The 12625-nt window shown below is 40.5% G+C and overlaps 1 protein-coding gene across 1 annotated transcript in view; it reads left to right on the top strand.

Annotated features, from left to right (window-relative positions):
* Window positions 1–12625, top strand: part of SLC7A11 (solute carrier family 7 member 11) — a 363535-nt gene that overhangs the window by 122892 nt on the left and 228018 nt on the right. Inside the window, exons 4-5 of the mRNA XM_040418452.1 lie at window positions 2373–2498; window positions 8715–8814. Coding sequence (XP_040274386.1) covers window positions 2373–2498; window positions 8715–8814 — 226 coding nt within the window. The remainder of the gene's footprint in view (window positions 1–2372; window positions 2499–8714; window positions 8815–12625) is intronic.

Genomic DNA, 12625 nt, shown 5'->3' with positions numbered 1-12625 from the left:
TAAATAAGTGTTTTGGACTGGCACTCTGTATGTGTGGTAGATATGGAATAAATACAATCAATGATAAAAGTGATCACGAATTTAATTCAAAAAATGCAATAAAATACACAATAAAATTAAAAGCGTATATGAACGCTAAGAACAATATAGCAGCACTGGTAAGTGGTAATTCGATTGTTAGTTCATAATAATAACAACAACAAAACTTGGTGGGGTAGGGTAGTAGTCCTTTCCAATTACGGCGTTATATATAAAGTGCAAGGAGACATATGCAAACGTGAAGTCTGATAGTTGTACACCTTATCCAAACAAATCAGCACACGCATGCCATCTCCCGAGCAGCGGTGAATAGCGGTCAATGTAGTATAGTGTTCCAAGATAAGGATAGTATCAGATATTACCTTATGCCGGCTGGATTATAGCAGAGTCACTCACATGTGTAGTGCAAGTAGTCCCGCACTTAGGGTGAACGCCGGGACCGTGCGGTCAGAGTAAGCTGCAGGCTCGGCCGTCTGTGTCGCAGTGTGTGCTGCGTACCCACGTGATCCGTGACGTATCTACGATCTGTGGCTTTGACCAGGTGCCGCGAGATCTAATGTGCGGCGGTCAAATTTGCAGAAGCGATGTTCAGCAGATCCTGTACAATTTTGCCCTCATCAATTAATGTTTGAAAATATCGCACCAATACCGCATGTTTGAAAATACCGCACCAAAACCGCATAGAGCAATACCTATGAGAAATAAAATTGTGAATCCGAACCGCTCTTTGGATCTCAGTACTCATGATAATGAACAAAAACTGGAACTGAGAATCCTAACCGCCTTTTGGGTCTATCCAGGCGGCCTATATAAAACCATTCCAAACTTTGGGAGATCAGCTGCCACTGAGGAAGGGGAAGAGGTCCCCGAAACGCGTCTGGCGTAACCAGCTGATACACTCCCATTGCAACTAAGGCCTTCTTCCTATACACAGATGAGGAAATAATCTGTGCATAATCTCATCAATGACTGGAGCGCTCCAGTGAAAAACTTCATCCAGGATCTGCAGAACATCGCTTCTGCAAATTTGACCGCCGCACATTAGATCTCGCGGCACCTGGTCAAAGCCACAGATCGGAGATACGTCACGGATCACGTGGGTACGCAGCACACACTGCGACACAGACGGCCGAGCCTGCAGCTTACTCTGACCGCACGGTCCCGGCGTTCACCCTAAGTGCGGGACTACTTGCACTACACATGTGAGTGACTCTGCTATAATCCAGCCGGCATAAGGTAATATCTGATACTATCCTTATCTTGGAACACTATACTACATTGACCGCTATTCACCGCTGCTCGGGAGATGGCATGCGTGTGCTGATTTGTTTGGATAAGGTGTACAACTATCAGACTTCACGTTTGCATATGTCTCCTTGCACTTTATATATAACGCCGTAATTGGAAAGGACTACTACCCTACCCCACCAAGTTTTGTTGTTGTTATTATTATGAACTAACAATCGAATTACTACTTACCAGTGCTGCTATATTGTTCTTAGCGTTCATATACGCTTTTAATTTTATTGTGAATTTTATTGTGTATTTTATTGCATTTTTTTAATTAAATTCGTGATAATTTTTATCATTGATTGTATTTATTCCATATCTACCACACATACAGAGTGCCAGTCCAAAACACTTATTTATTTACTTCTGAACATTTGTCTGTAAGGGTGATACAGTTTACCTGGCCTAGAGCACCTGGTCCTTATCTGCATAAGAGTGAGCTATTCCTTTAATTATTTTTCCTCAAGGGATGGATTTACTCTATTAGGCAGCAAGTGAATAGTTACTTCTTGAAGCTGGAAAAACAGACAAGTGTAAGGCACACCTTGCGGATTATGCTAAGTTTTTCCGCACGGACTCTCATGCGGAAAAGCCGCAGCGTAATACAGTACCAGCAATGTCTACGAGATTAGACAACTCTCATGCACACTTTGCTTTTTCATTCTGTGCCGAAATTGGCCTGCCAAGGGTGATATCTGTTGGAAAATAGCAACAAAATCCGGAAATACTTGCCGATTTGATGCAGATTTGGCGCTCACAGAAATCTGCACAGAATTGTGGCCTCTTTCAGCAGGATTATGTGCCCTACCACACTGCAAAATTGTCAAGAAATGATTTGAGGAACATGATAAAGAGTTGAAGGTGTTGACTTGGCCTTCAAATGTCCCATCTGATGTATCTGTATGTCAGACTGTCCGTCTATCTCTCTATTATCTATCTATATTGTAAATTAATATTGAGCTGTGGTATTAAATTATAGATACTGTACATGTACTTACCAAGTGTTTTCTAATGTTATCCTTCTTTCTGTTTCTTTCCTGCAGCCGTTGTAATGGTCCTGAACAGTATGAGTGTTAGCTGGAGTGCTCGTATTCAGATTTTCTTGACCTTTTGCAAGCTTGTAGCAATTCTGATAATTATAGTCCCTGGAGTTATGCAGCTAATTAAAGGTAAGCGCTAACATTTTTGTAACACTGCATGCATTTATTATTTTCTGGTAAGACCTGCCAGGTAGTAGTATATGTACTGTATATGAATTATCATTTTTGCTCTGAAATAAAAAAATATATAAAGAATGAAAAACACACAATCCAACATTTGTAGTGCTAAAATGAGGAAAACGGCACACTGTATTTAAATGTACACATTATTTCATAGGAAGAGTGTAGGTTGAATGACCCTTCTCATCATATGTAAAACTTACGTGCACCATTGAAAAATATTTTGCTCATTTATATAAGCACAGAATCAATCCCTTTATAAATGAAGATGGTTTGAGACTGAAGAATATTGAAACCACCAAAGTAATTATTCAGTGGTCCCACTTTCATCCTTTCAGAACATATTCACTTTCACGTTTAAAGGCATTCCCGGAAAACAGCACATTTTGCAAAGAGAAGCTATGGTCAGCTAAACATTCCCCATGATGAGGTAATGTAGCATCACATGAAGGTCCACCAGATTATTGGTCATTCTTGCAACACAAGGATGGAAAGGGTCAGAACTGGAGTCAGGTATACAGAAATGCTCTCAATTCTGGTACCTAGAGGAGGATCCCAAACCAGGCATTCATCTCTATGCCCTATTAAGACTTCCTGAGACAACGCCTGTGAGGGCTTCATAAACTGTGCACACTTATGCCCGGAGGTGTACACAGATCTCATAGGGCCCAATAGAAAAATTTAGTATGGGCCCCCTGCCCCACCCAGTTTCCTTTTACACTTGCTACAATCACACCAAGGCAACAAAAAGTGCAATGCCCCAGATTTCAAATATATATAATTTTTTTTTTAAGTGGAAGAAATTTTAATTTAAAAACAATTGTAATAAAAAAGTTGCCCTCTATCTCACCCACTTTATTATATTTCTATATTGGAAGAAGTGGATTAAATGCTTCATAAATATAGTGCTCATTCAGGACTATATTAGTATTTATACCAGACAACTAACCAAAACTCATTGATACATTTCCTATTTCTCTTCTATTACAAAGTTGACTGGCTGCAGCCACCACTAGGGGGAGCTCAGTGCATAGGAATGTTTACAATTACCATTTACTGGAGTGGAAGCTGTAATAATCTCTTGAGCTCCATCTAGTGTCTTCTGCACACAAATACAGTGTTATGTTATTGGGGAAAAGAAGATGAAGTTCAGCTCAGGGCCTGATCCCAGTAGCAGTTGCATGGTCTGCCTCCATTAATGGTTAGCACATGTATATAATCATCAAGTCCAATAGGATATTTGTGAATAAACCCATAAAAAACAAACCCTAGCATCACGTAATTGACTTGAAAAATGACTTCAAAAGAAGTTGTCTTCTGCTGGGTCTTTCGGCCCATAGGAGGCATTTTCTTTAGTTAAAGGGCTAGTCCTATCACAGACAAGCCCTTTAATATAAGAACTGCAATGGAAAACAGCTGCTTTTTCCATGGAAAGGTAGTGGGGACTACATGGGAAACCCGGTGTTACATGATGCCATTCAATAAATTTAATTCCTTGCAATAAATGCACAAATTATGTCTACCAGATTAAGAGCCACTGCTCGGTAGCTACTCTGTGGTCTGGCTCATATGCCCTTTAAGCCAATGTTTGCTTCATAACTTAACCAAATGATCACAGGTTCTTCATAAAACTCTGTCAAGTGTAAGTTGACAAAAACTGGCATTAAGAAACTTAGGGAACGAAACATATAACACAATATTGCAAAAGTGACACAACGCTCTCACAGATGTTATTACTTCAGACAGCTGTGCGCCTGAATAACATGTGCAAATGTCAGAGGAAAACACGTGCAACACCATGTTAATGAGTGTTAGAAATTCTTGGCAGTATAACACTATTTGATAATATATGAGTGCGATACATTACAATGAGAAATAGTCCAGCCTCGGCAAGGTTAGTGACTTGCTTGGGAGGCTACAGATGTATCCACTGTCATCATAATGCACTCTGATTACATTTTATGGAGCAAGAATCTAGTTCTCAAAGAAACTCAGTGTCAGGATTGCTAACGAAATGTGATCCTACGTGAATCTCTGAATTCTGGTGATGATTTATTTATAAATCTATGCATCAAAATTTACATATTAAGTGTTCACTGCTACAATGAATTTTAGGAAGTACATTTAATAATTACATGAATTAGTCTATTTATACCATGGTGTAATTAGTAGACACATAGAGGGACACTTATGAAAGCTTTTATTCCACTAATATGCCGTTAAAAAAAGTTGTAAATTAGGATACCATATTCGCCCCATCATTTGCCACTTTTAAAGCTTCTCAACAATTTTCTGAAGTGGTGAGAAAAGGGAACTGTCTTTGAAGGAGCGAGGTTTAGCACTGTCCTCCGGATTTGATTTAACTTATGCCGGAAACTGGCATAGGTTTTAGCTCTAGTCTACTCCAGCACTTGGTTGGCGTAAGAGATGTGAATAATTTCCATTTGCCTCTTAATAAAATAGGCACATCTTACTCCTACGTAGGTGGATCAAGACTGGCCTTTGAGAACCTTCACCCATAGCATCAGATTTATTATTAACCGTTTTAGAAGTTTTTTGTGCCTCTTTTTTAAAGTATCTAGAAAAGGAGAATAGCTAGGTAGATTGGATTTATGAAATAAACCAAATATATCAATGGAGTGTACCAGTTGTTTGGAGAAAAATAAGGTTTCTACCTTTTAGCCAAATCACACAGAATGCAACATTTTGATAAATTTTGCACATTTTCTGACCGCCTCCTCTAAGCTTATCCTATCTGAATACTAGACAGTATTAGTAAATATGTTCCATAGTGCGAGTTTCCTGGTTTGTGTCGTAAGACTTTACATATACCTATAGATTTTATATTTTTTTCTATATTCTCATTAGTAAGATTACTGGTTTACAGCATACATCTAAAAAATGGCATATTTACTGATACAAGGTTGAAAAAACAGTTACTAGAGGGATATAGGTTAGGCTCAGAGGGATACAGATTAGGCATATTTGTTAGGAAGCTGTCTTACATTTAGAACTGGCACTGGATACACCAAAGTTATGGACTTCATAACTCCGGCAGATCCTCCTCCAGCTTAGGGTTTTATTAAGACCAGTGTCTAAAACGTAGCTATTAATAAATGTGCCCCATAGTATTCTAAATGCATACAGATAAACCATTTATAAGGTGTGGCAGCATGGTGGTGATTTACAGTCTATTGGGTGAGGGTGAACTCAGACTATATAGGGGAGGTGTAATGACCACTAAGCTACACCTGAAACAAGGGATGTGGTCATTAACAACAACAACACAGAAGCAAGAGTAATCAAAGAGGCTTTTAGATCCCTTCATGTGTAGCCAGTCTCTTCGATTTTCTGACATCTGTCATGAGAGGGACCGTGACATTCTATGGCTAATCCACCGGAAGGCACACGGGCGGCTTCCGTTTTTTGCGTATCCGTGGTTTGTGGACCGCAAAAAACTGAACGGTCGTGTGCATGAGGCCTTATAAACAAATAGAATCAGAACATGCTTCATTAAACAAGGATATAATAAGACTATTGTGAGGGGTAGCTTTCTTTCAGGGATTCATCCTCACAGGTACGACTTCAGGACACGAGGTTTCAGGTCCAAACAGTTCATTTATTGTGATACACAAGCACAAGCAAAATGACAAAAATAAACACTCGCCCGTCCAGGCTCTAACTAAACATAATATTCCTGACTCACCCAAGTCCCTGTTCACACCCTGTGAAAACATGCAGCTTTCTCAGCCAATGTCCCACAGCCTCCTGGCTGTACAGAGCACAGTACGCCCACTGTCTCCAGTCCAGTGTCTCTTAGGGAATAGTGCCTCCAGGCCTCTGTCCACAGGTAACACACTCCCCCCTTTCTGACACTCTGGGAGGTGCCTTATGCCAGGCTGATTACTTCCAGCTGGTCTCACCTGTGGTGGAATAGGGGTGCGGACCGCACTATTCACCCCTTCCTTGCCTCTACCCTGTGTGAGACCTGTCACTGTCTCACACTATATAGAAAAGAGCAGAAGCTATATCACAATCTAAGAAACAAGATGTGCTTTTAACATCTATGATTAAGGATAAAAATTAAAACAAACATTCGAAAGTCACGTTTTCTACCTTGTACCAGTTCTGACTAATGTCAGAGATGACAAGGAGCAAGATTGAAGCTAGATGTGCCACCACACTGGCAAAACTGGATGTGGATTATGTTAATATATGAAACAAACAAAACAAACAGCATCAAGTAGTACAGCAGAAACATTTCCCATAAGAAATTTCATGAATCTCATGTAATGCATTCTACCACATGTGAACTGTGGCCCTGAACAGTATATAGGCTTGTGAGAAAGAATAATGGAACATCTAGCAGACATCACTACCAAATAATACAATTAGAAAGATTTGCAACTTGAAACTCATATACCAAAATGTCTAAATCATCGTAGTGATATTTTATATTTATATTAGAATGTGGTCTCGTAAGCTAGCCTGTTTATTCCAGAGTACAATGGGGGAGATGTATCAAACTGGTGTAAAGTAGAACTGGCTTACTTGCCCACAGCAACCAATCCGATTCCACTTTTCATTTTCCAAAGAAGTTGTGAAAAATGAAAGGTGGAATCTGATTGGTAGCTATGGGCAACTAAGCCAATTCTACTTTACACCAGTTTGATACATCTCCCCAAATATGTTTAAATTCATATTTTTTGTCCATCATTGCTCTGGTTACTTGTGGTAGTGATGTGTCCTGCACACCTTTTTGGTATCATGAGGTAGGTTTAGGCTAGCAAGCCTTTTTAATCCCTGTGTACAGGTACATTGTATTTTGTAAACCATGAGAATGGATGTACTTGCAATCATCTGAAACCCATAGGTTTTTTGTCACACTCTTGTGGCTGTATATGAGCCTCCCTAGCATCATGGGTGACACTAGGGAGGCTCCCCTCGACACCACCTGCCATTGGCTGCTGCCCCCGACACCGGATGTTTTCATCCGTGCACCGGGAGAAGCAGCAGCGGTGGTGCGGGAACCAGGAGCGGTGCAGAAGCGGGGAGCCAGGTAAGTTTATTCAATGTTAGGGGCCCGGCATATGGGGGGGGGGGGGGGCGGTTTAACTCAAGAGCCCTTCTATAAAGCCCATAACTCCTCAACGTTAGTCAAGTTTCACACTAGTGCTATACATCGGGCAAGCTGTTCCAGCAGGAAAAAGCCTGCCGGATCTCTGCATTCCGACATTCCACGCAGCGGTTTTCTTCCAGCCGACTCTCAGCATATTTACCGGGTTGCAGTCAGATCTCCGCTGGTCTCCATTATAGTTCATGGGGTCAGACTAAGGTCTACAAACTTCTGTCAATGCCGAAATGCAAGGAGACCGGGCAGGCTGTTGCAGGACAGCCTCTAGGATGTATAGCGCTAGTGTGAAACTAGCTTTAATTGGAGATTTTTGTTATAATGTTCATACTGTACAGTGACAACATTGACATGTACAGCAACTGACACTTGCATTGCTGGACATCTATTTCTGAATTAAGTCACTCCAGCAATGATTTGTACTTAACTGATTAATTTCTTGTAATTCATGTGCCCGGTGCAGTGTCTATAGTATTACATGATATTCAGTATAAGAATGCTGCAAGACTTCCAGAGTGCAGAATCCCTATCTTAGTTTTCCGCTATGGCTAACAGAAGGGGGGATGGGGGAACCCAAGCAATATTCACCTGCACATATATTGGAATTTTTATCAGCATCCATTGTAGAGATGGTAATCTGGAGAATTCTTTAGGGCAGATTGATTGATTTTTGCTTTATCAGTTTATTTACTGCTTGTCATGACATGAACATTATTAATGCTCCCCACAACTTTTCATGTACTAGATGAGTAGCGTTAAGAAACATGTCAGTTCCTGACAGCATACATGTGCTGGACAAATCGATCAATTCTAATTGTACTTGGCACACTTTTATTGGCATCCCTCAAAGGCACATTTATCTCTGCTTCTGTTGTTTAAGTAAAGTTTGCTATGGTGGAATGTCAGAAAAAGGGCGCCCATCTACATGGTGTTTGACAGCTACATAATTATGAGTGACCGTGCAGAATTGTAAGTGAACAGCATGGAGTGACAATCAACATTAAGCCATGCCAATAAAAACTTGTCTATTTCAGGAGAGACACAGAACTTCAAAGATGCCTTTGTTGGGAAAGATGTCAGTGTTATGGGGCTCCCCTTGGCTTTTTATTCTGGAATGTATGCATACGCTGGCTGGTAAGTAGAGATGGCATTGTGGTTCGCCTGGCGGTCGTATCGCTGCGAACTTAGTGTGCTTGCGATTTGCCGAACATGCGAACATATGGCGATGACCACCGGCGCCATTTTCTTTTGCATTGCGCCTAAATTTGACCCATGACACACACATCAGGTGGGACAGGACATCCAATTGAGATGTTTCAGCACATGGACACACCCCCACCCTATAACAGAAACCAATCTGGCAGCCATTTTACATTCTGTGTTTTACCAGTGTAGGGAAAGGTTGCTTTGTAGAGCAGGGACAGACTGTTAGGGACACTAAATGCTAGTTAATAGGGCCACAAAAGTCCTTTTAAGGACTGGTATAGGTGTGCTATCGATAGGTGTGACATACTGAGGGGTGTGATATACTTATATTACACTTTCTAACGTAGAAAGTATATAGTGCATTTGTATTGTGCGGCAGTTGTGTGCGGTTCTGATAAAATACCGCAGCCATATAAAGGGACAAACATTATTGGAATAACTAATTGCAACGGGTGTGATATACCTGTTGCCCCCCCAAAAAATGATTGAGGGATGTGATATACCTATAATAAACCTTCTAACATAGAAAGTATATAGTGCATTTGTATTGTGCAGCAGTTGTGTGCGGTTCTGCTGCGATACCGCAGCCATATACAGGGAGTGCAGAATTATTAGGCAAGTTGTATTTTTGAGGATTAATTTTATTATTGAACAACAACCATGTTCTCAATGAACCCAAAAAACTCATTAATATCAAAGCTGAATATTTTTGGAAGTAGTTTTTGGTTTGTTTTTAGTTTTAGCTATTTTAGGGGGATATCTGTGTGTGCAGGTGACTATTACTGTGCATAATTATTAGGCAACTTAACAAAAATCAAATATATACCCATTTCAATTATTTATTTTTACCAGTGAAACCAATATAACATCTCAACATTCACAAATATACATTTCTGACATTCAAAAACAAAACAAAAACAAATCAGTGACCAATATAGCCACCTTTCTTTGCAAGGACACTCAAAAGCCTGCCATCCATGGATTCTGTCAGTGTTTTGATCTGTTCACCATCAACATTGCGTGCAGCAGCAACCACAGCCTCCCAGACACTGTTCAGAGAGGTGTACTGTTTTCCCTCCTTGTAAATCTCACATTTGATGATGGACCACAGGTTCTCAATGGGGTTCAGATCAGGTGAACAAGGAGGCCATGTCATTAGATTTTCTTCTTTTATACCCTTTCTTGCCAGCCACGCTGTGGAGTACTTGGACGCGTGTGATGGAGCATTGTCCTGCATGAAAATCATGTTTTTCTTGAAGGATGCAGACTTCTTCCTGTACCACTGCTTGAAGAAGGTGTCTTCCAGAAACTGGCAGTAGGACTGGGAGTTGAGCTTGACTCCATCCTCAACCCGAAAAGGCCCCACAAGCTCATCTTTGATGATACCAGCCCAAACCAGTACTCCACCTCCACCTTGCTGGCGTCTGAGTCGGACTGGAGCTCTCTGCCCTTTACCAATCCAGCCACGGGCCCATCCATCTGGCCCATCAAGACTCACTCTCATTTCATCAGTCCATAAAACCTTAGAAAAATCAGTCTTGAGATATTTCTTGGCCCAGTCTTGACGTTTCAGCTTGTGTGTCTTGTTCAGTGGTGGTCGTCTTTCAGCCTTTCTTACCTTGGCCATGTCTCTGAGTATTGCACACCTTGTGCTTTTGGGCACTCCAGTGATGTTGCAGCTCTGAAATATGGCCAAACTGGTGGCAAGTGTCATCTTGGCAGCTGCACGCTTGACTTTTCTCAGTTCATGGGCAGTTATTTTGCGCCTTGGTTTTTCCACACGCTTCTTGCGACCCTGTTGACTATTTTGAATGAATCGCTTGATTGTTCGATGATCACGCTTCAGAAGCTTTGCAATTTTAAGAGTGCTGCATCCCTCTGCAAGATATCTCACTATTTTTGACTTTTCTGAGCCTGTCAAGTCCTTCTTTTGACCCATTTTGCCAAAGGAAAGGAAATTGCCTAATAATTATGCACACCTGATATAGGGTGTTGATGTCATTAGACCACACCCCTTCTCATTACAGAGATGCACATCACCTAATATGCTTAATTGGTAGTAGGCTTTCGAGCCTATATAGCTTGGAGTAAGACAACATGCATAAAGAGGATGATGTGGTTAAAATACTCATTTGCCTAATAATTCTGCACGCAGTGTAGAGGGACAAACGCTATTGGAATAAATAATTGAAACTAGTGTGATATACCTTCTGCCCCCCAAAAAACGGATTGAGGGGTGTGATATACCTATAATATACTTTCTAACATAGAAAGTATATAGTGCATTTGTATTGTGAACCAGTTGTGTTTGGTTCGGCTGCGATACCGCAGCCATATAGAGGGACAAGCGCTATTGGAATAACTATTTCAACGGGTGTGATATACCTGTTGCCTCAAAAAAACTGATTGAGGGGTGCAATATACCTGCTTCCACAAAATACTGATTAAGGGGTTTGATATATCTGCTTCCATAAAATACTGATCGAAGAGTGCGATATACCTGCTTCCACAAAATATTTATTGAGGACTGAGATATAACCGGTTCCACAAAATAATGATGGAGGGGTGCAATATACCTGCTTCCACCAAATGTTGATTAAGGGGTTCTATATACCTGCTTCCATAAAATACAGATTGAAGGGTGTGATATACCTGCTTCCACAAAATAGTGATTAAGGTTTTTTTATATACCTGCTTCCACAAAATACTGATTGAGGGGTGCAATCTGCCTGTTTCCACAAAATATTAATTAAGGGGTTCTATATACCTGTTTCCAGAAAATACTGATTGAGGGGTGTGATATACCTGCTTCCAAAAAATACTGATTAAGGGGTTTGATATACCGGCTTTCACAAAATACAGATTGAGGCCTGCGATATACCTGCTCCACAAAATACTGAATAAGGGGTTTGATATACCTGCTTCCACAAAATACAGATTGAGGGTTGTGATATACCTGCTTCCACCAAATATTGATTAGGGGTTCTATATACATGCTTAAACAAAATACTGATTAAGGGGATTGATATACCTGCTTCCACCAAATATTGATTGAGGTCTGCGATACACCTGCTTCCACAAAATACTGATTAAGGGGATTGATATACCTGCTTCCACCAAATATTGATCGAAGCCTATGATATAGCTACTTCCACAAAACACTGATTAAGGGGTTTGATATACTTGCTTCCACAAAATACTGATTGAGGGGTGCGATATACCTGCTTCCACCAAATATTGATTAAGGGGTTCTATATACCTGCTTCCACAAAATACTGATTAAGGGGATTTATATACCTTCTTCCACCAAATATTGATTAAGGCCTATGATACACCTGCTTCCACAAAATACTGATTAAGGGGTTTGATATACCTACTTCCACCAAATATTAATTGAGGCCTGCGATACACCAGCTTCCACAAAATACTGATTAATGGGATTGATATTCCTGCTTCCACCAAATATTGATTGAGGCCTGTGATACACCTGCTTACACAAAATACTGATTGAGGGGTGTGATATACCTGCTTCCACGAAATATTGATTGAGGCCTACGATACACCTGCTTCCACAAAATACTGATTAAGGTGTTTGATATACCTGCTTCCACAAAATACTGATTAAAGGGTGCGATATACCTGCTTCCACAAATATTGATTAAGGGGTTTGATATACTTGCTTCCAAAAAATACAGATTGAGGGGTGCAATATACCTGCTTCCACCAAATATTGATTGAG

The sequence above is a fragment of the Bufo bufo genome, chromosome 2 (assembly GCF_905171765.1).
Source record: "Bufo bufo chromosome 2, aBufBuf1.1, whole genome shotgun sequence".
NCBI lineage: Eukaryota > Metazoa > Chordata > Amphibia > Anura > Bufonidae > Bufo > Bufo bufo.
Note: the sequence above shows the minus strand (reverse complement) of the source record. Positions and strands in the feature narration are given on the sequence as shown.